This window comes from Entelurus aequoreus, linkage group LG14 (genome assembly GCF_033978785.1).
Source record: "Entelurus aequoreus isolate RoL-2023_Sb linkage group LG14, RoL_Eaeq_v1.1, whole genome shotgun sequence".
NCBI lineage: Eukaryota > Metazoa > Chordata > Actinopteri > Syngnathiformes > Syngnathidae > Entelurus > Entelurus aequoreus.
The window spans coordinates 40187664-40214665 of record NC_084744.1 but is presented as its reverse complement, the minus strand read 5'-3'; the positions used below and the strand labels follow the sequence as shown (position 1 = coordinate 40214665).

Sequence of the window (27002 nt, the reverse complement as noted above, 5' to 3'; positions counted from 1 at the left end):
CCCTTGTCCAAGTTCCCAAGCCTGATTGAGGTGCAAAAGTCCAATGGTGCCAGCATACCGGCAGCTTTTGGCCATCACCAAGCCAGAGATGAAATGCTCGAGGCATTGAGTGCCACTCTGTTAAATGACATTGAAACTAACTTGCCAAATTCTAAGTTTGTTGGCATTATTTGCCATGAAAGTGTAGATGTGGCGCTTTTTAAAGGATTGATGATCTACATACAGGTGAGAATAATCAATTCAATTTGTCATATGCATGTATGCCCTGGCACACCATTATCATCATTTCATGACCGAAGCAAAATACTTTTTACACTTTTATACTGAAATAAATACACCTACAACTTATTATATGAAAATATATTAAAAAAATAAGTTAACATACATACATACATTGAAGTATTCTTAATTATTCTACATCGTAGTGAACGGAAAGCCCATGGTCATCTTTGCGCAGAATCGACAGGTAGTGGACGGAAAAGCTAACAATTCTTAAAGCACTGCTGAGTTTTTTTGAAGATTGGAGCATTGACCCTAAACAAGTTGTCAGCTTGGGTAGCGATGGGAAAAAAAATGTTGGTATGTATGTCTTTGCTATTTTCATTAAAGCTTGTTGCTTTCTAGTGTTTTCATTTTTACTTAGATTTGTTGTTTTTGGAATACATTAAAAAAGATTTAGACAGATTTGTGAACAATATTTGAGAGGAATAGGTCTTTTGTGTATATAGTAAAAGTTTTAGATCTTTCAGTTCAACTCATGAAAATGGGAGCAAAAAAAAGTGGTGTGTTTATATATTGCTGGGTATTGTGGCCAAACAGCTCAATTTGTGTTTCATCTGACATCCCATGGACAAAGATAAGACCTTCTGGAGGAAAGTTCTGTGGTCAGATGAAACAAAAATTGAGCTGTTTGGCCACATGTTTGGAAGAGAAAAGGTGAGGCCTTTAATCCCAGGAACACCACACCTACCGTCAAGCATGGTGGTGGTAGTATTATGCTCTGGGCCTGTTTTGCTGCCAATGGAACTGGTGCTTTACAGAGAGTAAATGGGACAATGAAAAAGGAGGATTACCTCCAGATTCTTCAGGGCAAGCTAAAATCATCAGCCCGGAGGTGGCGTCTTGGGCGCAGTTGGGTGTTCCAACAGGACAATTACTCCAAACTAGGGCTGCAACAACTAATCGATTAAATCGATTAAAATCGATTATTAAAATAGTTGCCGATTAATATAGTCATCGATTCGTTGGATCTATGCTATGCGCAGAGGTTTTTTTTATTTATTTTTTTAATACATTTATTTTTTATTTTTTTAATAAACCTTTATTTATAGGCTGCAACATTTACAAACAGCTGAGAAACAATAATCAAAATAAGTATGGTGCCAGTATGCTGTTTTTTTCTCAATAAAATACTGTATAGGATAGAAATGTAGTTTGTCTCTTTTATCCGACTATTAATCGATTAATCGAAGAAATAATCGACAGATTACTCGATTATCAAATTAATCGTTAGTTGCAGCCCTACTCCAAACACACGTCAAAAGTGGTAAAGGAATGCCTAAATCAGGCTAGAAAGAAGGTTTTAGAATGGCCTTCCCAAAGTCATGACTTAAACGTGTGGACAATGCTGAAGAAACAAGTCCATGTCAGAAAACCAACAAATTTAGCTGAACTGCAGCAATTTTGTCAAGAGGAGTGGTCAAAAATTCAAGCAGAAGCTTGTGGATGGCTACCAAAAGCGCCTTATTGCAGTGAAACATGCCAAGGGACATGTAAGCAAATATTAACATTGCTGTATGTATACTTTGGACCCAGCAGATTTGCTCACATTTTCAGTAGACCCATAATAAATTCATAAAAGAAGCAAACTTCATGAATGTTTTTTGTGACCAACAAGTATGTGCTCCAATCACTCTATCACAAAAAAATAAGAGTTGTAGAAATGATTGGAAACTCAAGACAGCCATGACATTATGTTCTTTACAAGTGTAAACTTTTGATCGCGACTGTACAGTATATGTACCGGTATACAGGTATATACTAGGTTTAAAAAGGTGGACATGTAGATTAGGCACCCTATAATAATAAGAGCTGTGAAAATCAATTTTGAATCTGGAAACAATGTTTAAGGTTACCTCTTTCTTTTTGCGCTCCTCCTCCTTTCTTTTCTTCTCCTCTCGGATTTGAGCCAAACGCTGCTTCTTCCTTTCGAGTTCTGCTTTCAGCTCAGTTTTGTCAGACATGATGCCACAGCTGTATTTAAAAAAAAAGAAGTAGAAGTGTTTTGTGTTCCGTCCATTATATAAAGAAATGCACTTCAATTTCCTTGAACAGCTTAGGAGTTACACAAGTAGAGATATATTAGAAATGCAACAGTGGTCCGTGTTATGATACTTTGATTGAAAATATATTTGCATGTTTAATTATTACGTTTGTAGTTTACAAAGGTCTAGAACTGCATAACTGTAGGCTGATTTTAAAGTCTGATATTTGGAATATATGGTGGTAGACAGGTGCAAAGACACAGCAACGTCCAAACCAGGGGTGTTTAAAGGGCAGCCAGCAGCTCATTTTTTATTACTTTATGTTTTACAGATAAAATAAACACGACCCGCATTGGAACATTACACAAACCTAAGAAAAAAATGGAACCGGCTTTAATCACCTCAAAATGGGAATGACAACCAAAATGGTGGAGAACCTACATGGTCTTTGGTGATTTCTGCACATGATGTACACATTTCTTGCGATATACGGTAAGTTAAGCCCTCAAAAAGGCTGAATTGAAATAGTATTAGTAAAGAATAATTATAAAAAAATATTATATTTCAGGCGGTTTTGATTAATCTGCTTTTGTAACCTATCATCACACAAAGATAGGTATAGGTGTGGATTTTTTGTTTAAGTAGTTCAGCATAGGGGTGTCCAAAGTGCGGCATGGGGCCATTTGTGGGCCCCAGCTCGAATTTTGTTGGCCCGCATAATATTGTCGAAATAAAATCAAAACTACAGTAAAATGTATGAAAAAAGACCAAAAAGAGAATGTAATGGAAAACGAGCTGAAATATAAGAATTATTACTGGATAACAGCAATATTCTTTGTCATAACAGAAAGCTGTGTTTTGTCTTTTTTTTTTTTTTTACAAAATCAATCATCAATCAATCAATCAATGTTTATTTATATAGCCCTAAATCACAAAAGTCTCAAAGGGCTGCACAAGCCAAAACACCATCCTCGGTACAGATAAAAACATTTCTAATGGCCCCCACATGCATTGTTGACTTTGCACTATGTGGCACTTGGTGGAAAATGTTTGGACACAACTGGTGTAAATACTCCAAAGACATAAGTAATTTAAATACCTACAAATAACATAAAAACAAATGTTCTTAGAGTATTCAAATTATAGATAAACCAAATGCAACTGGAAAAGACTTCAAGTTAAAACAGCTGAAATTAAATAAACACAACATGATCACAAACCCATGCAATATTTCCAGGCTACCTTGACCGCCACATCTAAGGTAAGCGCCTCTTTAAGGACATGAGAGAAAATTAGCTGCCTAAAAAGTACATTATTGTTCTTGTCTTTGTTAACCACTTGGCCGTAAAAATTGATTGATCTACGATACTGTACTGTGAACTTTTATGGTTAACTGCTTTACAAAAAATTTAATTCTGCAAAGTTTATTCTATGAAGACAGATATCCGTGAGGTCTGGCATTAGACTGTTATATCAACAGTACAAGAAGAAGCTTTCTACCCACAGCCACAGAAGTGATCACTGTGATCTTTCTCTTGGTGTGCAATACGAGTGTTGGGATGTTTTTTGGTTTTATTTTATATATACATAGAGCAATCTGTAGTGCATAAGATGAATTATTCATTAGTATTTTTTTTTGTTTTTTATTAGTATTTATCAATCATCAATCAATGTTTACTTATATAGCCCTAAATCACGAGTGTCTCAAAGGGCTGCACAAGCCACAACTACATCCTCGGCTCAGATCCCACACCAGGGCAAGGAAAAACTCAACCCAATGGGATAACAATGAGAAACCTTGGAGGGGACCGCAGATGTGGGGACCCCCCCTGGGCAACCGGTGCAATGGACGTCGAGTGGATCTAGCATAATATTGGGAGAGTCCAGTCCATAGTGGATCTAACATAATAGTGAGAGTCCAGTCCATAGTGGATCTAACATAATAGTGAGAGTCCAGTCCATAGTGGATCTAACATAATATTGTGAGAGTCCAGTCCATAGTGGATCTAACATAATAGTGTGAGAGTCCAGTCCATAGTGGATCTAACATAATAGTGAGAGTCCAGTCCATAGTGGATCTAACATAATAGTGTGATAGTCCAGTCCATAGTGGATCCAACATAATAGTGAGAGTCCAGTCCATAGTGGATCTAACATAATAGTGAGAGTCCAGTCCATAGTGGATCTAACATAATAGTGAGAGTCCAGTCCATAGTGGATCTAACATAATAGTGTGAGAGTCCAGTCCATAGTGGATCTAACATAATAGTGTGAGAGTCCAGTCCATAGTGGATCTAACATAACAGTGAGAGTCCAGTCCATAGTGGATCTAACATAATAGTGTGAGAGCCCAGTCCATAGTGGATCTAACATAATAGTGTGAGAGTCCAGTCCAGACCTGGGCATTCTGCGGCCCGCGGGCCGCATCTGGCCCTTTGTGCGTCCCTGTCCGGCCCGCATGAGGCCAATTATAAATTACAAAATAAATTTTAAAAAGTATCTATGTCGAGTGTGCAATACAACGGTGCTGCTTTTGTTTTGAAAATCGTTATTTGTATTACTTCCGTGTGGACGTATGCGTGTGCGTGATTGTGAGTGAATGTGAACAGCTGCAATTACAAAATAAAGTTGAAAAAACATCTATGTCCTGCGCGCAATACAACTGTGCTGCTTTTATTTTGAAAAGTATTATTTATGGGCGTGTGTCCGTGTGTAACCTGCGAGTGAAGGTGCACATGCAGCGACAAGTGATGCACGGTTTACACCCGAGACGCTAAAAAGAGAAAAGTTGATGAGGAATGCCGTGTTTTCAACAAGACACGAACTGCAAAGCAACGTCCCCTCTAAGGTGCGCGCCTGCGCAATTGCGCACTGCTCAAGCGTCCGCTGCGCGCAGCAAGTATATGCCGCGCACCAAATCAAATCCCATCTGAATTCTGAACAAAATAAACATATTTATTCTATGTAATTTTGCAATGCAACTTTGAGTGACAGTGACAACAAGCGGCCCTAATGGTGTTCGTCAACACCGTTCAATTGAACACCGTTCACTTATTGTAACGTCTATCGAGATGCTTCGAGGACAGGAATTATATCGATCACTTCATTGAGCAAAACTGTTTATATTCGGACATAACCACACCAAAAACATGAGTAAAACAATTCTATCTCGAAAAACTAGTCATTTTCTGCCGTACAAACCAGGCCAAAACCAACTTGTCATCTGTCACCAACACGCATAGCACTAAACCACTGGTGCGTTTATGGCCACACAAAAAGTCGGACAACTCAAACACCACACAAAGTTACACTATGACTCCTCAGTCATACGTGTGCTTATTTTACTGTCATTTATTATTAATGTTAATTTATTGATATTAGTCATGGAATGCTGTTACACACACTATGTTGAAGTATTACTATTATTATTAATTATTATTATTATTATTATTATTATTATTTATCTTACGGTATACATCAAAAATAATATTGAGCAAAATTTAATTGAAATATTGTCGATGTGGCCCTCCAGCAGTGCTCGGGTAGCTCATGCGGCCCCCGGTAAAAATTAATTGCCCACCTCTGGTCCAGTCCATAGTTGATCTAACATAATAGTGAGAGTCCAGTCCATAGTGGATCTAACATAATAGTGAGAGTCCAGTCCATAATGGATCTAACATAATAGTGTGAGAGTCCAGTCCATAGTGGATCTAACATAATAGTGAGAGTCCAGTCCATAATGGATCTAACATAATAGTGTGAGAGTCCAGTCCATAGTGGATCTAACATAATAGTGAGAGTCCAGTCCATAGTGTGACCACCAGGAGATTATCTTGAGTGGAGACAGGTCAGCAGTGCAGAGACGTCACCAACTGATGCACAGATGAGTGGTCCACCCTGGGTCCTGATTTTGGACAGCTTCGGCGTCATCTGCGGTCACCGAATCTGTTCCCGATTTTTTCTGCCTTTTATCTAACATTGAACTATAGCCTGTCAACAAGCAGCTAACATTAACTCTTTATAGCTGCACTATTCTCTAATGTTTAGCATTGATTTCAAACAAAATGCTAAATATTTATGTCTTTAATTTCACATATAAAAAAATAATGTTAAGTGTTGAAAGCGCATCTTTACTTGAGACATCTGAGCTGACAAATGACAATTGTCTTATTTTCTCCACCACAGCTAAAGTTAGCGAAGACTCGCTAAAAGGATTAAAGTCGCTTACCAGTCCAGATAATACGCATAATATATGCAAAATTAATATAATCTGCTAGTATGTAGTCAATCTTTACAAACAGGCACTGGTCACGCAGGATGAGGCCATTAGCAACTAGCTAGCACAGGAGCTAGCACTAGCTCATCTCCAATGATCGCCACAAATGAAGCGACCTAACCTATCCAAACAGTGAGAAATAACTTCAACATTAAAAAAGATGTGATAATACAACTCCAGAGGAAATATCTAGCAGCCTACGCACCTTTTAACTCCACTTCGGGGCTGAAAGCCTTTTAGTCAAAAGTCAAAACAAACTAGCTTACAGGTTCCGGCCAGCGACAGCTGCCGCGAAGGGTCAAAATAGGCGATTGGCGTATGCGGAAGTGACGTGGTTAAATAAATACCAAATTGAAATATGAACACAAAATTTAAAAAAAAATACAAAACAGATATACACGAAAATGGGTTAATGTTCTTACACTTCAATAATAGACAATAATATTACAAAATTGGTCAGAATAGTAAGATAGAATATTATGTGAGACTACTGCATCTACTAATCAGGAGCAAAGCCATAAGCAAATACCTTTATTTATTGTAATAAAAAGTAGAGATGTCCGATAATACCGGCCTGCCGATATTATCGGCCGATAAATGCTTTAAAATGTAATATCGGAAATGATCGGTACTGTTTTTTAAAATTATCTGTATCGTTTTTTTATTTGTATTTTTTTTATTAAATCAACATAAAAAACACAAGATACACTTACAATTAGCGCACCAACCCAAAAAACCTCCCTCCCCCATTTACACTCATTCGCACAAAAGGGTTGTTTTTTTATGTTATTAATATTCTGGTTCCTACATTATATATGTCCGCCCTGAGATCGGTAGGTTGGGAGTTCAAAACCCGGCCGAGTCATACCAAAGACTATAAAAATGGGACCCATTACCTCCCTGCTTGGCACTCAGCATCAAGGGTTGGAATTGGGGGTTAAATCACCAAAAATGATTCCCGGGCGCGGCCACCGCTGCTGCCCACTGCTCCCCTCACCTCCCAGGGGGTGATCAAGGGTGATGGGTCAAATGCAGAGAATAATTTCGCCACACCTAGTGTGTGTGTGACAATCATTGGTACTTTAACTTTAACTTAATATATCAATATATATCAATACAGTCTGCAAGGGATACAGTCCGTAAGCACACATGATTGTGCGTGCTGCTGGTCCACTAATAGTACTAACCTTTAACAGTTAATTTTACTCATTTTCATTAATTACTAGTGTCTATGTAACTGTTTTTATATCGTTTTACTTTCTTTTTTATTCAATAATTTTTTTTAAATTTATCTTATTGTATTAATTTTTTTTTTAAAAGTACATTATCTTCACCATACCTGGTTGTCCAAATTAGGCATAATAATGTGTTAATTCCACGACTGTATATATCGGTATCGGTTTATATCAGTATCTGTAATTAAGCATTGGACAATATCAGAATATAGGATATCAGCAAAAATCCATTATCGGACATCCCTAATAAAAAGAGATAAATACATGTAAAAAGAACATATCACATACTTACACCGTACACTGTGTGTGTGTGTGTGTACATTAATTCGAAAATCTGGACTTTATTTGACAAGCAGAAATGATATAACAGCCATTCGACTGAATCGTGCCATTTCCCAGGTAATAAAATGTGTACATGTGCGCTTCAAATTAACCACAAAATAAATTAAACAAAAAAAGTAAACTAACCTGCACACTAATGTGATTGCACATTTAATAAATACAATTAAAAACAAATAATTAAACTACTAGAAAAATAGCATTTGTTGCCACTCCTTCCTAAAATTAGACTTTACCTTGAATATTCTTTTTTTTTTTTACACATTTGGGTTACTCTTTGACCTAACTATATTTTTTTTTACTTTAAAAAAAAAAAAAAAAGTTACAATTTACACTTAAATCATGTCTCTAAGGTTTTAACTCAAACTTGTTAATGTGGAATATTCCACAAGTCACGTGGTCTACAGGAAGTTGCATCGTTCACATGGAGACTAAAAGTACGTTCACTCATTTATTTTTCTTTTGAGCTGATGACTAAGCACATTCTTGTTACATAAATTATTGTTTTTGATGTTATGTTTATTTATAAAAAAAAGTTGAATCATATTGTCAACAACATGCTATTGGCATAAATGTCATGTGGTTTATACTTCATGTATTTAGTATTTCTATGCTAAATACTCACTCCTATTACTTTCTGTCCTATTACTCAGATGAATCATCTTTGAAACCTTGTACAAAAAATTCAATAATGTTGTCTGTGATGGGCCAATACCCATTTTGAATTGTTCAATATGTGTATTATCAGATTTAGAGTTGGAAAAAGACAGAAACTTAAGTTTATTTTGCAAGACTTACAGCAAGAAAATGGCACTGATTCTGTGGAATAACCAATCCAACAATCTTACAGCATTGCGTTTTATATTTACTCATTCAGTTGACCTGATCCTCTAATTTATTACTCCTTCTGCGGGTCTCCCCAAAGGCTTCGCCCTCTCTTTCATCCGAGAGTTGAGACAAGGCCGGACCGACTCTAGTGCTCTCCTCATCGGAATGCAAAGTATGCAAGGTCTGTTCACTCGGCCGTTTCCAAGATGGCCGAGTGGCAATCCAGAGGATCAGAGCACCGAAAACTACCAGAAGGAGTCCTAGAATGTTCACAAATGTTGCCTCGGGAGGGGAGTCCTTATACTTTGGGTTGCTCCTGAATGAAGAAAATAAAATGCCGTTGCACAAATGGCTGCTTCACTACACAAAAAGCATGTATTCTTTACTTACAGGCCAAATATGAGTTTCTCAGTAATGCCCATGAGTGCCACTGCTATGACTGAAGCAAAGAGTAGAAGGCCACTGTAGACATGGATGGGCATGAAGGCTGCTCTCCAGGCTACAGGTGTGAATGGTATCAAGTACATGGCGACCCCTAAAACAAGCTTCAAGAAACATCCACTTGTCACACATCATATAAAAAAATCTGCGTTAGTAAACAATTAGTGTCACGATTAACTGTAACAGGGTATAAGGTGAAATAATGTACTGCACAAATAATACTTCAATAGCCAACTAAGTTATGCAAAATCGTGGAATCACTTCTCAGTGTAATGCAGTGTAGCTCTACTACAACAACTAAAATAAACATTGTAGTTTTAAAGACATTTTTGATGTAATCAGATTGCACAAATTGTCACAATGTTGTGGTTGGCTCCAGTATAGTAGGTCACAGATGTCAACCATTTTGTTATATCTTCTCAAGGGACAATATGATATAAATTAAACTGGGTATAACTTAAGAGTAGTCAGTATACAGCAGGCCTGGGCTATTATTTTGCTTCGGGGAGGCCAAATTTAGAGAACAAAATGTGTCTGGGGGCCATTACTCTCTTTTTAGGAACACTAATACAAAACCTCACAATAATGTCTGATTGGATGCTAAAAACATGATGACAGACCGCCTTAAAAAAAGAATGGAATTTTTATTTTTTTTACTGAATGAGACACCCAGAATGTACATGAAAAAGAATGTGGGGTTTACAATATTAACTATGAAGGATAAAACACTGAATATTGACAACATATGACAGCACACCCCCTCTCCATCCACATATTTTACAATAAGGCAAAACACAACAAAAATGCAACAAACAGCGAACTATGAACGCAAAGGGTAAAAAATAAACCCACCTACAATCTGATATATCGGATACATCACTAAGTTTTAGAACTTTGTTGTAAAAATCTGATCCCTGACACCCACATTTCAGGCTCTGGAAACACTCTGTGGAAACACTCCCCACCCACACTGCTTGGTGCCTCGTCTGACCTGCTGTGACTTGCATTACCATAGTAACTAATTAGATGACTATAGTAACTAATTAGATGACCATAGTATCTAGTATATGATGCAGATTCCAAGCATTGAAAGACTTAGTATAGTTGAAGACTTACGGTCATTAGAAAACATCACTGCACATCATAATGGCAGCTACACTTTACATCTTAAACATCTAAAAAAAATTATTTGGGAATGTCCGGCGGGCCAGATTGAAAAGCTTAACGGGCCGCATGTGGCCCCCGGGCCTTCATTTGCCCAGGTCTGGTATACAGCTTGTACAGCAGTATACATTTCCTGTCCTCTACTCTTCCATGATGACATCACAGAGACGGTGGATGTTAGACATCTTCCGCTTCAGAATGTGCAACACATGCTCAACAGGGTGGGTTCAGGTCTGGAGACACACTTGTCATCCTAAGAGTATTTGGGCTCTTTATCATGTTGGAAAACTGTTATGTGGCCCAGTTTCCCCCATAAAAAAGGGATCACAACGTCACAGTAAACTTTGGTATTGCTTCCCTCAACGAACCGCAGCTTGCAGTGCCGTCAGCACTCATGCAGCCCCAGATCATGATGCTACCACCACCATGCTTGACTGTAGGCATGCAGGACAAAATAAGACACAAAGGTCTTGACAATCATGGCTGTTTGTTGACTTGTTTGCAGTAGATCTATACTGCCTTACAAGCAGTACACCAGGGCCATTCAACTGGCGGCCCGGGGGCCAAATCCGTTTCGTGAATGACACCCTATCGGACCCTGGGTGCAGTTAAAAATTTGCGAGACAAACATTTTTGCTCCTGTTGTATAGAGGAACTTGGATCAATGTAAACACATTGACTGATCCTTATGTTGACATTTTAGCAAACATAAAAAAACTGGGGTCCAAACTTATGATTTATATAACTGAGGCCTTCCTCAAGGCACCTCCTTAAGTCCACTCCCTTTTTGGCATTGACACATTAGTTTCGTAATGTGATTTATGTAACTAAAGAGTTGCTGCAGCTTGTCAGTTTGTTCAACGTATTTAGCTATACCAACAGTGATCATCAAGGTTCCTTTTTAGGTCCTTTCATCATTTGGGCTATTCAACGAGTTCAGGTAAAAAAAAAAATGTTTTAGCATTCTTGCAGCAGATTCTTAAACACACGAGTGCTGTTATAGAGATGATCTTTGACTAGCTTTTTTGCAGATGGTCCTTAAAAACAGCAGAACGCTTCAGGAACTAAGTAATTAGCCTGCAGGGAAGCGTGACGGTGGAATGAGGATGTCTTTATGGGGCTCCAGTCCTCCTGACTTGTCCCCTGCTCGTCCATTCCTCAATTTTAACTGCATGTTAGACACTTGGGGTTTTAAATATACCAAAATCAAATGTCTACTGTACACTGACTACTTTAAAATAAATCCATGTTTCATTTCTGGAGTATTGATCCCTTGGGCAGATATAGTGTTTGGTAAAAACAGAAAGTATTAGAGGTGACTTGATTTAATAAATCAGATGGAATAGAATGTGTTTACCTGCAGACAATACAATATCACGGCTGTCAGACCCAACCAGCTGTGCAGACTGTACATGTTGGGGATCTTGGCAACGTTGTGGAAGTCAAAAACCGCCACCAAAGACACAACAGAAAAAATGAAGGCCACGAAGTTCAAGCCCGCGTGGATAAACTTCATTGTAAGTTTGCTGCACTGCCAGCTCCACGGGAGTCTGTACACGATGATGGCTGGAAGAGGGAAGAGTCGTCATTCAGTTTGTAGAACTATAATCCCCTTCTTTAAAAACATGTGGATCCAATGAGGTGCATCTGTACTGTATATGGAATCTAAAAAATAGCTGAATAATACTGATTTTGATTGACAGATGTTTATCAGGGGCATTGTAGTTTGCAGTTGATACCACTAGAAAAATAACAAACACAGTTCTACATTTACTACAATTACGTGTCAATCAGACAGATTATCATCTTTTTTTAATGTATTTCTTGTATTGGATCTCATTTTGCAGTGTTGTTCATAATTTCAATTTGCAAACATGTCACGTCATAGTCACACTGTGGTCATGTGAGTGTCTGATAAACAAATAAACAGCAACTGACAATATGCTGTGGTAAATCAGCCAAAGTTAACCATTTCATGCAGATTCATTCTTGTCTTGATAAATAAATTTTTTTTAATGAATGACATAAAATGCCTGCAGGCAATACAGGCAGTTTGTTGTGCAAGTATTGTTAGCATTGTGTTGATCCGGTGGTGACAGGATGCAGAAGAAAACAAGTCAATAGGAAGACGCTAACGAGAAGAAATTTGAGCACAACCAAAGCCATATGAACGACATAAATATAGTGGCACTTCTATCTTAAAATACCACAATAATACTGTAACACAAAATAATCAACAAATCCAAATGAATGTGGTTAAAAAAATACATTATTTATTAACATGATGTTGAATGTGCTTAATAACTAATATAAGTGCATATACAATCATTGTTTTTTTTAATCACGATTAATATCGATTATTTAATGGTGATATGCTATTCTTCATAATGACCACTAGTTGGCACTATTTTGGTGGGTTAAAATAAACAAAGTGCGTGTTTCCAGCCGAGTGAGCTGATGCTTTATATTATAATGTGCATAAAGTACATCTTAGGGACGGCGTGGCGAAGTTGATAGAGTGGCCGTGCCAGCAATCGAAGGGTTGCTGGTTACTGGGGTTCAATCCCCACCTTCTACCATCCTAGTCACGTCCGTTGTGTCCTTGGGCAAGACACTTCACCCTTGCTCCTGATGGCTGCTGGTTAGCGCCTTGCATGGCAGCTCCCGCCATCAGTGTGTGAATGTGTGCGTGAATGGGTGAATGTGGAAATACTGTCAAAGCGCTTTGAGTACCTTGAAGGTAGAAAAGCGCTATACAAGTATAACCCATTTATCATTTATTTATTTATCTTTAGCTAACATTTGACATTCTAACTGCACAACATGACGGTGAAGAAACGTGTTAGCGCAGCGTTGACAAAAACGTTTTTAAAACACGATATTGCCCGATAGCGTCTAAAATCCAAAAAGGTGTTTTTTTTAAATTATTTGTCCTTTTGAGCCCATCCATCAATCCATTTTCTACCACTTGTTACTCTCGGTGTCGCAAATACTGCGGCATGGTCATGCTGGACCTTCAGAAGGCCTTTGACACCGTTAACCACGCTATACTGTTGGATAAGCTCAGAGCAATCGGATTTGACAAAACCTCATGGAGCTGGATGCAATCTTACTTGGAGGGGAGGGAACAGGTGGTAGAGGTGAACGGCACCGTGTCCCCCCCCCCTCTCAGTAAGCTGTGGAGTCCTCCAAGGCAGTATCTTAGGGCCTTTACTATTCCTAATATACGTAAACGACATGTCATCAGCATGCGACTGTGAATTGTTTTTGTTTGCGGATGACTCGGCCCTGCTGGTATCCGACAAGGACAAGTCACAGGTGGAGAAAATCCTCAGTGCTGAGCTCTGTAGAACTTGCACCTGGCTCGCTGACAACAAGCTATCCATACATTTGGGTAAAACGGAATCCATCCTGTTTGGGTCCCACATCAACCTTAAGAAAGTCAATGACTTCACTATAAAAGTGGGTGACATTGTTATCACCAGGAAAGATGAGGTCACCTACCTAGGTTCCATTCTAGAGGCTAACCTTTCCTGTGATAAAATGGCAACCAAGGTAATCAAAAAGGTCAACCAACGAACAAGATTTCTCTATAGAATCTCCTCTCTGGTCAACAAAAGCACCACGAGGATTGTAGCGGGAACTCTCGTTCAACCCTTTTTCGATTACGCATGCACCTCCTGGTACCCTAGCACCTCCAAAACCCTCAAATCTAAACTCCAAACATCCCAGAACAAGCTAGTCAGATTACTTCTAGACCTCCACCCCAGATCACACCTCACTCCTACCCACTTTTTCAAAGTGGGCTGGCTCAGGGTGGAGGACAGAGTAAAACAACTTGCACTGAGCCTAGTCTATAAAATCTGCAACACCTCCCTGATACCGAAGTACATGTCAAAATACTTCTTTAACGTAAATGACCGCCATAACCACAACACCAGGGGGAGCTCCACTAACCACGTTAAACCCAGATTCCGAACTAACAAAGGTCTTAACTCATTCTCTTTCTATGCCACATCAATGTGGAATGCGCTCCCAACAGGTGTAAAAGAAAGTGCATCTCTATCCTCCTTCAAAACCACAATAAAAGTACACCTCCAGGCAACTTCAACCCTAAATTAACACCCTCCCCGGTTTGTTAATAATCAAATGTAAAAAATCAAATGTAGAAACTTTTTCTTATGCTTTCTGATCTCTCTCTCTATGTCCACTACTTGCTGTACATATCCTACCAAGTCAGACCTACACTGTTTCAATGTCCATTTTTCTGTTCTTAATTGTTGATGACTGAAGTGATGATAACAACCAAACCTAACCCCCCCCCCCCCACACACACACACACACACACACACACACACACACACACACACACACACACACACACACACACCCCGGATTGTAAATAATGTAAATAATTCAATGTATATACTCTGATGATTATCTTGTGTGATGACTGTATTATGATGATAGTATATATCTGATAGTATATATCTGTATCATGAATCAATTTAAGTGGACCCCGACTTAAACAAGTTGAAATTCGGGTTTTACCATTTAGTGGTCAATTGTACGGAATATGTACTTCACTGTGCAATCTACTAATAAAAGTCTCAATCAATCAATCCTAGCCGCTCAGGCAAATCATATTGTCTAGAAATGCATTTTCCCAACGATAACATGACATCATCGCGCTGCAGTTTTGGGCGAGTGAGCGGCAAGTGAATAAAAACATTCGGCTGGGGGCTGGGCTATATATATATATATGTATATATATATATATATATATACTACCGTTCAAAAGTTTGGGGTCACATTGAAATGTCCTTATTTTTGAAGGAAAAGCACTGTACTTTTCAATGAAGATAACTTTAAACTAGTCTTAACTTTAAAGAAATACACTCTATACATTGCTAATGTGGTAAATGACTATTCTAGCTGCAAATGTCTGATTTTTGGTGCAATATCTACATAGGTGTATAGAGGCCCATTTCCAGAAACTATCACTCCAGTGTTCTAATGGTACAATGTGTTTGCTCATTGGCTCAGAAGGCTAATTGATGATTAGAAAACCCTTGTGCAATCCTGTTCACACATCTGAAAACAGTTTAGCTTGCTACAGAAGCTACAAAACTGACCTTCCTTTTAGCAGATTGAGTTTCTGGAGCATCACATTTGTGGGGTCAATTAAACGCTCAATATGGTCAGAAAAAGAGAACTTTCATCTGGAAACTCGACAGTCTATTCTTGTTCTTAGAAATGAAGACTATTCCACAAAATTGTTTGGTTGACCCCAAAGTTCTGAACAGTAGTATATATATATATATATATATATATATATATATATATATATATATATATATATATATATATATATATATATATATATATATATATATATATACACACACACACACACATATACATACAGTATATATACATATAGCCCGGCCCCCGGACATATTTTTTTAACCCAATGCGGCCCCCGAGTCAAAAAGTTTGGGGACCCTGTTGTAACACAAAAGAATCAACATATCCAAATGAATGTGGTTAAAAAGAGACATTATTTATTAACATCATGTTGAATGTTAATCAATCAATCCAAAGAAAACAAAAAAGGAATGTGCTTAATAACTAATAAAAGTGCATATATAATTATTATTTTTTAATCACGATTAATATGGATTATTTAACGGTGATATGCTATTCTTCATAATGACCACTAGTTGGCAGTGTTGAGGTGTTATCATACAGTTAAATAACAAAGTGCGTGTTTGCAGCCGAGCGCGTTAATGCTTTTTATTAGAATGTGCATAAAGTACATCTTTAGCTGACATGTAAAAGATTAAAAGTTGTTTACTAAGACTTTTTGAGTTCCTGCGAGTCCACACTGCACGCACCGTCAGGGTGTTCGTGCAACAACTTCAACCTGCGTGTTTTTCTCTGGGAAAGTGGCAGGAAAAACCCAGAAGTGAACTCACCCAGACCTTGCAGCACAATGAAGCCGCAGACGAGCAGCAGCGGGTGCCAGTTGAACTCGGCCAGACTTCCGTCCCAGGCCAGACCCTCCTTGAAGTGCAGAACCCACCTCAGCACGAAAATGACGGCCATCGTTGCCATCACTGCCGCGCAAGTCAGAGTCACCACAAACTGTTTGTACTTCTCCATGGCGGCCATTCTTGGGGAGGGTGAAGACGATGAAGATGATGAAAAGTCGCGTCTGCTGAGGACAGACGACGTCGGGTCACGTGACGCGCTCCTGCGCAACTGCATGGAAGAAAGTTGAGTAACTTACCAAAAAGCTGTGAAAACGATGATGCTGTGTTCCAAATTTAAGTTATTTACTGAAATTGAGTGAGCCTATGGCTTTACACTTTGTTTGTTGTATATATTTATATATTTTGCATTCTATTTTAGTTACTTTGGATTTACAACCCCCTGGCGCTGTTTTGTACTGCTTTTGTACTTACTTAGATTATTATTTCTCAAATGTTTGTAAATGTTGAAGTTTATAAATAAAGGTTTATTTAAAAAAAAAAAAAAAGTTGAGTAACTTTGCTTATAAAAAACAGGATTATTTACTCAAATATGAATTATGCATATTTACATGTTCGTCAAAAACATCAAAAATACCTCTCCAAATGTAATTTATCGTAATGCGCATATACTAGAATTGTGTATTGGCCCATATCAGTTTATTTTTGTAGTGTTTTGAAGCTGAAAATAGGGGTGTGGGAAAAAATCAATTTGAATTCGAATCGCGATTCTCACGTTGTGCAATTCAGAATCGATTCTCATTTTTTTAAAAATCGTGTTTTTTTTTATTAATTTTTTTTTCCATTTTTTTTAATTAATCAATCCAACAAAAAATAACACAGCAATACCATAACAATGCAATCCAATTCCAAAACCAACCCCGACCCAGCAACACTCAGAAATGCAATAAACAGAGCAATTGAGAGGAGACACAAACACGACACAGAACAAACCAAAAGTAGTGAAACAAAAATGAATATTATCAACAACAGTATCAATATTAGTTACAATTTCAACATAGCAGTGATTAAAAATCCCTCATTGACATTATCATTAGACATTTATAAAAATAAAAATAAATGAACAATAGTGTCACAGTGGCTTACACTTGCATCGCATCTCATAAGCTTGACAACACACTGTGTCCAATATTTTCACAAAGATAAAATAAGTCATATTTATGGTTCATTTAATAGTTAAAACAAATGTACATCATTGCAAACAGTTGATAAAACATTGTCCTTTACAATTATAAAAGCTTTTTACAAAAATCTACTACTCTGCTTGCATGTCAGCAGACTGGAGTAGATCCTGCTGAAATCTTATGTATTGAATGAATAGAGAATCCTTTTGAATCGGGAAAATATCGTTTTTGTATCGAGAATCGCGTTGAATCAAATTTTTTTTATTATTTTGAATCGAATCGTGACCCCAAGAATCGATATTGAATCGAATCGTGGGACACAAAGATTTGCAGGCTTAGTTAAAAACGTCCAATATAGTTAAGTGGCTGTTATGCTAACATCTTACTGACACTAAGCACATTACAGTGAACAAATAACATTAAAACATATTTCAGTAACAGGACAGTGCTAAAACCTTAATTCACATGATTATTCACAGAAAAAACACTGAACAACCATACTTTTAGCCAGGTGGTCTGCAGATGCTCTGATGGAACTTTCCATGAACTGATTAACGTGGACCCCGACTTAAACAAGTTGAAAAACGTATTCGGGTGTTACCATTTAGTGGTCAATTGTACGGAATATGTACTGTACTGTGTTATCTACTAATAAAAGTCTCAAGCAATCAATCAATCCTGGAGACCACCTGTGTCAAACTCAAGGCCACGTCATTTTACAAACACCCGGAAAGAACATTTTTTAGTAAAATACTTTGTCACTTATTTTTTTCCATTTTGACGGATAAAATATATGTACTGCACGAAATTGCATACCTTTTTAAACTTTAAGGACGTAGCGGCTGGCTACGGCGTGTTGGCCAATGTCTTTGGCCTGGGGGGCGGGACTTCCGGGGAGATAGGGAAGTGACGTTTTTACAGGAAGTAAAGAGTTTGAGTTTTGCCGGGAAAAGAGACGAGACGCACATTGAGGTTTGTTGTGTGCTTGTAACGCATCTTGTGTAATAAAGACAAGACAAACTAAGAAGTTGTATGAGCCTACATTCCTGGAATACTACAATATTATCCAAAATCATATTTCCCAAACATTTTTTTTTGTCCAAATAAAAATAAACACTTAAAACATCTGCTGGACTTATGATTTCAAAGCAAGCTATCAATCAAATTGTACACTGTAAAAATGAGAATATAGATCTTACAGTATAGATTTACAGCATATTTCTGTAAATTGAACATGTTTTCTTTATCGTAAAATAAAGAAAATATTTCAAAGCAAGCTACCAATCAAAGTGTACACTGTAAACATGAGAATATAGATCTTACAGTGTAGATTTGCAGCATATTACTGTAAATTGAACATATTTTCTTTATCGTAAAATTCTGTCAATAGAGCTTTTAAATGTACGGTTGTTGTTTTTATGGTGTATTACTGCATGTAAATGGAAACACGGTATCATTTTTTTTTACGGTTAAAAAAAACTGGCAGCTCAGTGGTCAGAATAAAAAATAACAGTAGTATTGTTTTTCCATTTCCAGTAATATGTTGTAAAATACACAATATTTTACAGTAAAATTCTGGTGACTGAGTTGATTTTTTTTGTGTATGTAAAATATATATATATATATATATATATATATATATATATATATATATATATATATATATATATATATATATATATATATATATATATATATATATATATATAATATTCCGATGCATAGGCAAATTAATTTATTCTCGCTGTTACAAGTGGCCCTCTGCTGGCAGCCATAGCTGTGACGTGGCCCTTAATGAAAACAAGTTTGACGCCCCTGCTGTAGACCACGTGACTGGTGGAACATTGAGTGTCTTCCAGAGAGGGCAACGCGTTAACAGGATTGAGTGAAAACCGTTGAGATAAGTAGCTACACAAATATGTAAAAAAATATAACATTTCTGAAGAATTTAAAGCAGGGGTGATCAAATTGGGGCCATGCATGTCATTTAATTCTGCACACCAAAGTATGGCTCCCCAGATTCAATACATATTCATACTGACCTCTTTCTATTTCTAGAAGCTAAGGACCCTACACTATTAATCTTATTTTGTATAATCCACAGAACCAGGGTTCTCTACAGTAGACTTTTGATTTTGAACTATTTTGTCAGACCTCTGGGGTTTTTAAGGAACTTCTGCCTAAAAAGCGAGTCAAACATCATCTCTTATGACAGCACTTTTGTGTTTTTAAGAATCTGCAGCAAAAATGCGAGTCTCTGACAAGTTTATTTAATCGACCAGTTGGATAGTCCAAATGAGGAAAAAGAGAGAACCTGAACTGAACCTTCTAACGTAAGAAATGGAACAAATGACTACTGACTACATCTGGAGTAAACAAGATGTGTAGTTACATAAATCACATTACAAAAAAAAAGTGTACCTGCCAAAAAGGGGATTTAAAAGGGTTCCTTGAGGAACACCTCAGTTATGTTAATCACAAGTTTGGACCCCAGTGTTCTATGTTTGCTAGCAAGGTTAAATCAATCAATCAATCAATCAATGTTTATTTATATAGCCCTAAATCACAAGTGTCTCAAAGGGCTGCACAAGCCACAACGACATCCTCGTTACAGAGCCCACATACGGGCAAGGAAAAACTCACCCCAGTGGGACGTCAATGTGAATGACTATGAGAAACCTTGGAGAGGACCGCATACGTGGGTAACCCCCCCCCCCCCTAGGGGAGACCGAAAGTAATGGATGTCGAGTGGGTCCATACTTGCCAACCCTCCCGTTTTTAGCGGGAGAATCCCGGTATTCAGCGCCTCTCCCGACAACCTCCCGGCAGAGATTTTCTCCCGACAAACTCCCGGTATTCAGCCGGAGCTGGAGGCCACGCCCCCTCCAGCTCAACTGGTCTAAAAAGGGAGTCTACTTAAAGGCTAGAGTATACAAATGAGTTTTAAGATGGGACTTAAATGCTTCTACGGAGGTAGCATCTTTAACTTTTACCGGGAGGGCATTCCATAGTATTGGAGCCCGAACAGAAAACGCTCTATAGCTATGTCAATATATAATATATATAATATATATGTCAATATAGCTATGTCTATGTCAACACAAGCACCTGCCAGTGTGTTAACAGTGGTCCAAGTTCCTTTATACCAGGTATTTATCAAACTGTGGTGTGTACCAACACATCTAGTGGTGCGCCAAAGAATCACTTGATTAAAGAACAGTGTTCGATTTACTGTATTCAAAAACACATTCAAATACTTACTGTACCCACTGGATATTGGTTGCTGAAATGCCTAAATATACAGTACAGGCCAAAAGTTTGGACACACCTTCTCCTCATTCAATACGTTTTCTTTATTTTCATGATTATTGTAGATTGTTACATCAAAACTATGAATGAACACATGTGGAGTTATGTACTTAAAAAAAGGTGAAACAACTGAAAACATGTTTTATATTCTAGTTTCTTCAAAATAGCCACCCTTTGCTCTGATTACTGCTTTGCACACTCTTGGCATTCTCTCCATGAGCTTCAAGAGGTAGTCACCTGAAATGGTTTTCACTTCACAGGTGTGCTTGAAGCTCATGGAGACAATGCCAAGAGTGTGCAAAGCAGTCATCAGAGCAAAGGGTGGCTATTTTGAAAAAACTAGAATATAAAACATGTTATTTTACCTTTTTTGTTAAGTACAGAACTCCACATGTGTTCATTCATAGTTTTGATGTGACAATCTACAATGTATATAGTCATGAAAATAAAGAAAACATTGCATTGAATGAGGAGAAGGTGTGTCCAAACTTTTGGCCTGTACTGTATGTATACTGTATTTTATAATGAAAAACGATAGAGCACTGAAGCCCTGCAAAAGGCTTTTTCTATTTTCCTCATCCACTCTGCTGGCTGCAGTTCTCAAAATACTTCAACTTCCTGTGACTCATTGGAACAGTGTGAGGCCCTTCATTTCCGCCCTAAGATTATTTGTCTTGATGATTAACCAAAAACAAACAACTGAAATACTAATCTTCTTATGGACTATTGCCGACGTGCCACTGAGCAAGCTGTCCGACCCCAATAAAAAACTGTCTCCCACACACACACACACACACACACACACACACACACACACACACACACACACACACACACACACACACACACACACACACACACACACACACACACACACACACACACACACACACACACACACACACACACAGATAAATCGCTCCCGACATTCTTTCATGTTGGTGGTCAGGTTGAGTGTACTAAGATTATTTGTCTTGATGATTAACCAAAAACAAACAACTGAAATACTAATCTTCTTATGGACTATTGCCGACGTGCCACTGAGCAAGCTGTCCGACCCCAATAAAAAACTGTCTCCCACACACACACACACACACACACACACACACACACACACACACACACACACACACAGTAGTCAAACATTTCCTTGCAGCTTTCATATGTTGGCGGCCTGGAGCTTGTAGACATGGCAGCAGACGTTGGTGTCCTTTTGTTCAATATGAACAATTGTGTCCTTGTCGAAGACCAGGTCATGTCGGAAGGTCTGAACGTACGACAACTCACTTCAGTACATCTGCACACGTCTCCCAAACCACTGTGGGATTCCTTACCTCATCCCAGGTTTCTGACAGGTCAACGGTCTTCAATATACATCCACTCTGGTTGTCATGCAGTTGGATCCGAGCTCTTCCTTCCCCGTCTGCACCGTTGGTGACCACCACTGCTAAAAGGTCCAGCTCGTCCTCGTATTCCACCATGCGGAAAGTCTGAAATAGTTGTTATTCTTGAAAACGGGAAAAACAGCGGCGAGCTGGAGAAAGGTTTGCTATTAAAAATATTGGTTCCAGAGCAGGAACTCTCATAAGAATAAAAATATTGTCATGTAAATATAGCTAGTGTCTAAAATAAGCTAGAACTAACTAGCACCAGGCTGGAAAGTTCCAGCACACATAGCATCTCTCGTAGAATAATACACAACTCACATAATGCTTTTGCTGTAGTGACTGTGCCAGAGGTGAACATGTGAAGTTAATTATTTTTATATAGCGCTTTTCTCTAGTGACTCAAAGCGCTTTTACATAGTGAAACCCAATATCTATATTACATTTAAACCAGTGTGGGTGGCACTGGGAGCAGGTGGGTAAAGTGTCTTGCCCAAGGACACAACGGCAGTGACTAGGATGGCAGAAGCAGGGATCGAACCTGGAACCCTCAAGTTGCTGGCACGGCCACTCTACCAACCGAGCTATACCGCCCCATGCATTCTACTGATGTGGCAAATTATGAGGCGTTCAATCTGTCGCAGCACCAAGCAAATAATCTCAAGATCCCCATCATATCAATTCCTAGATGTGATCGAAATTATTTAAGGTGTACTACACAAAATAAACGTAGCAGTACTACAGATACCATTAACAAAACATCCTCAAAACAGCCCACTACCTATAATATGGCCTTTTTAAACATCAGATCATTGTCTCCCAAAACGTTATTAGTTAATGAGGTCATTAGAGACAACAAACTTAATGTCATTGGTTTTAGCAAAACCTGGCTAAAACCAGATTAATTTTTCCAGCTTAACGATACATCTCCTAAATTTACGAGTGCACATATTAATAGCCCGTCCCCTTAAAAGGGGTGGATGGATCGCACTAATATCCGATGAAAACCTTAACGTTAGCCCTAACCTAAGTAATAATTATAAATCATTTGAGGTGCTTACTATGAGGTGTGGCACACCGATACCTCTCTATCTGGGCCCTATTCGGACTTTATCAGTGAATTTTCAGTTTGTCACTGACTAGGCTGACCATATTCTGAAATACCAAAAAGAGGACACATATATGCATGCCAAGGCGGGCAGCACGCCAATGATACTCGAACTTGCTTTATAAATAATATATTTATTTAAATAAAGCATTTTTTCTCCTCTGTTGACAGCAGTGTTGGCGCTAGGAATTTTTTTCAAAATGGGGTCCCAGGGACCCCATCAAGTCATAAAAATGGGGTCCCACAGTAAATTTTTGGGGTCCGGTCCCACTTTTTTGTAAGCGTTTTGAAAACAGATGACAAATGTATGCATTATCCTGTTATATCTCACATTCCATATTGTGTTTTGGAAAAAGGTTGTCAAAAACGTTTCTTAATTAATTAAAAAAAATAATACAAAAGAAAACAAATGTGTCTGCATATGTAAATGTATTCATTTATAAACATTCATGCACTTTCTTCTTTCCTTCATGGATCTAAACTTTACCGCTGCTGGTAGTTTTTTCTATGTTTTTATTTAATAAGTTGTAGGTGTATTTATTTCAGTATAAAAGTGTAAAAAGTGTTTTGTTTCGGTCATGAAATGATGATAATGGTGTGCCAGGGCATACATACATTTTATATTTAACGCTTAAATCTCTGGAGTCTACATCAACTTCAGATCTATTCCTCATTTTAAAATATTTTAGTTTTTTTATGTTGTTTTTTTGTTTGTTTGTTTTTTTGTTTGTTTGTTTTCCGCCCTTTTTTGTTAAACAAAACTATGCTTTTTATGGCAAACACACAAAATATTCAAAATCTTCCACCAAAAATATTTTTCAAAGTGGAATATTTGATGTGAAGTAAGCGGAACCTTTGATAGGTCAATAATTCATAATAACATTGATTTTGATTCAATATTATGTTTTGAGCAATGACAGTTTGAAAGAAAAAAGTTGTTTTATTAGTCAACATTGCAACTGTTTCTAAATTACATTTAGAGTTAGAGTTTGAGTTTATTTCGAACATGCAAGCATACAACATGATACATCACAATTTCCAGTTTCTCTTTTCAACATGTTCGAAAAGGAGTAGGAAGAAGCAGAGCTTATTTAATCCTACCCATTTTCTTTACATAACAGTTGCTGAAACTTTTTTATTCACTTCCTGTTCTCAATTTATTCACAATAAACTCCATAGGTAATCACAATAAAAATAAATAAATAAATAATAGTAAGAATTTAATAATAATAATTGGTGAAGAAAGTCATATTTCATATGATGAGATAAGTAAGATTACTTTAAGAATGAATGAATGGATGGATGAAATAAATTGAGAATGTTTGTCATGGTTCTTCTTCTTTGTACTTTGTAAACACTTTAAGTTTGAAGAGTTTCTTGAAGTGGATCATATTAGTACATTGTTTGATTGCTTTGCTTAATCCATTCCATAATTTAATTCCACATATTGATATACTGAAGGTCTTAAGTGTTGTACGTGCGTACAAATGTTTTAAATTAAATTTTTCTCTAAGATTATATTTCTCCTCTTTTGTTAAGAAGAATTGTTGTATATTCTTGGGTAGCAGGTTATAGTTTGCTTTGTGCATAATTGTAGCTGTTTGCAAATTCACTATGTCGTGGAATTTCAGTATCTTTGATTCAATAAATAAAGGATTTGTATGTTCTCTATATCCAACATTATGTATTATTCTAACTGATCTTTTTTGTAACACCGTTAATGAATGAAGTGTACTTTTGTAATTATTTCCCCATATTTCTACACAGTAGCTCAGATATGGTAACACTAGTGAGCAGTATAGAATATAAAGTGATTTTTTGTCTAGAACATGTTTTGCTTTATTCATTATTGACGTGTTTCTTGCTACTTTATGTTGTATATTTTTTACGTGAGATTTCCAGTTCAATTTATCATCAATCATTATACCTAGAAATTTGGTTTCATTTACTCTTTCAATTTCTATTCCGTCTATTTGTATTTGTGTTTGACTTTCTCTTCTACTATTACCAAATAGCATTATTTTAGTTTTACTAAGATTCAACGATAGTCTGTTTTTGTCAAACCATCTTTTTAATTTGTTAATTTCTTCTGTTATTATTTGTATTATCTCCTGTGTGTTCTCTCCTGAACAAAACACTGTTGTATCATCCGCAAATAATACTAACTTTAAATCTTTTGTAACTTTACAAATGTCATTTATATAGAGATTGAATAATTTAGGTCCTAATATTGATCCCTGAGGTACACCACAGGATATATTTAGCGTTGTAGACATGTGTTCGCCTAGCTTCACGTATTGTTTCCTGTTCGTTAGATAACTTCTTATCCAGTTTAAGACTAACCCTCTGATGCCATATCGTTCTAGTTTTTTGATTAAAATATTGTGATTAATTGTGTCAAATGCTTTAGTTAGATCCATAAAAACTGCTGCTGCACATTTTTTACTGTCTATTGCATTGGTAATTTCTTCAGTAATTTCAATTAAAGCCATTGAAGTTGAGACATTAGCTCTGTATCCATATTGGTTTTCTTCGAGTATTCTATTTTTATTTATGAAACTCTCTAATCTGTTATTAAACAGTTTTTCAATGATTTTAGAAAATTGTGGAAGTAAAGAAACAGGTTTATAATTTGTAAATTGATGTTTATCTCCAGTCTTATAAATTGGTGCAACTTTAGCTATTTTCATTTTGTTTGGGAGTGTACCTGTTTGAAATGATAGATTACTAATATACATTAATGGTCCTGAGATCTCTTCTATAACCTTTTTTATCGTTTCCATATCAATTCCATTACAATCAGTTGAAGTCTTAGATTTACATTTTTTCACGATTGTAACTATTTCCTCCTGTGTCACATTACTGAGGAACATGGAGTTGGGATTTCGCTCTATGGTATCATTATAGTCCTCAATTGGAACTGGGTCTGGAATCCTTTCTTCCAATTTTGGTCCAATATTTACAAAATAATTATTGAAGCTTTCAACTACTTCCTTTATGTTGTCATTGTTTTTATTTCCGTCTAAAAAGTATTGAGGGTAGTCCCTCTCTGTGCCATTTTTAATAATGCTATTGAGGATGCCCCATGTTGCTCTCATATTATTTTTGTTCCTGTCCAATAATTCACTGTAATATTCTTTTCTACATGATCGTAGTATGTCTGTTAACTTGTTTTTATACTTTTTGTACTTAATTTCTGCCTCTATAGTTCTTTGTGCTATAAATTCTCTATATAGTGTATTCTTCTTCTTACAAGCATTTTTTAATCCTTTTGTCATCCATGGTTGATTATTCTTTCTCTGTTTATTACTAAGTTGTATCCATGGACAATGTTTGTCATAAAGTATTATGAACTTGTTTAAGAAATGTTCATATGCTTCATCAACCTCTTTTTCATTGTACACATTGTCCCAATCTTGCTTTTGTAGCTCAATTTGAAAGCAGTCATCCTCTTCTCTGTGCACAGTCTTCGAAAT

The 27002-nt window shown here is 37.1% G+C and overlaps 3 protein-coding genes across 7 annotated transcripts in view; all 3 read right to left on the bottom strand.

Annotated features, from left to right (window-relative positions):
• The window catches only part of dync1i2a (dynein, cytoplasmic 1, intermediate chain 2a), a 51457-nt gene extending 44576 nt beyond the window's left edge, over positions 1 to 6881 (bottom strand). For all 3 annotated transcript variants that reach the window (XM_062069891.1, XM_062069892.1, XM_062069893.1), the window contains exons 1-2: positions 6746 to 6881; positions 2136 to 2253 (exon numbers count right to left, since the gene is read on the bottom strand). In XM_062069891.1, coding sequence (XP_061925875.1) covers positions 2136 to 2243 — 108 coding nt within the window. In that variant the 5' untranslated portion in view covers positions 2244 to 2253; positions 6746 to 6881. The remainder of the gene's footprint in view (positions 1 to 2135; positions 2254 to 6745) is intronic.
• A 1995-nt stretch (positions 6882 to 8876) lies between these two features.
• LOC133664891 (plasma membrane ascorbate-dependent reductase CYBRD1) lies at positions 8877 to 18842 on the bottom strand. Of its 2 annotated transcripts, none has more exons than XM_062069894.1 (5): positions 18541 to 18842; positions 16526 to 16811; positions 11905 to 12113; positions 9333 to 9487; positions 8877 to 9258 (listed from the first exon to the last, which is right to left on the bottom strand). In XM_062069894.1, exons 2-5 carry the CDS (start codon positions 16719 to 16721, stop codon positions 8988 to 8990), a joined length of 831 nt encoding a protein of 276 aa, XP_061925878.1. In that variant the 5' UTR covers positions 16722 to 16811; positions 18541 to 18842; the 3' UTR covers positions 8877 to 8987. The 2 variants fall into 2 exon arrangements, with proteins under 2 accessions (XP_061925878.1, XP_061925879.1); XM_062069895.1 differs by lacking the exon at positions 18541 to 18842 and adding an exon at positions 18226 to 18481.
• Positions 18843 to 21507: 2665 nt separating this feature from the next.
• Positions 21508 to 27002, bottom strand: part of dcaf17 (ddb1 and cul4 associated factor 17) — a 39517-nt gene continuing 34022 nt past the window's right edge. Inside the window, exons 12-13 of one of the 2 annotated variants that reach the window (XM_062069886.1) lie at positions 22368 to 22523; positions 21508 to 22300 (exon numbers count right to left, since the gene is read on the bottom strand). In XM_062069886.1, the coding sequence (XP_061925870.1) occupies positions 22193 to 22300; positions 22368 to 22523 (264 nt within the window). In that variant the 3' untranslated portion in view covers positions 21508 to 22192. The remainder of the gene's footprint in view (positions 22301 to 22367; positions 22524 to 27002) is intronic. The other variant, XM_062069884.1, reaches the window with a different exon arrangement.

Coding starts and splice junctions, on each gene's coding strand:
- LOC133664891 (XM_062069894.1), bottom strand. CDS start 16,721: ATGGCCGCCATGGAGAAGTACAAACAGTTTGTGGTGACTCTGACTTGC. Junction 12,114..16,525: donor CATTGTGCTGCAAGGTCTGG/GTGAGTTCACTT, acceptor TCCCTCTTCCAG/CCATCATCGTGTACAGACTC. Junction 9,488..11,904: donor TGATATTGTATTGTCTGCAG/GTAAACACATTC, acceptor TGTTTCTTGAAG/CTTGTTTTAGGGGTCGCCAT.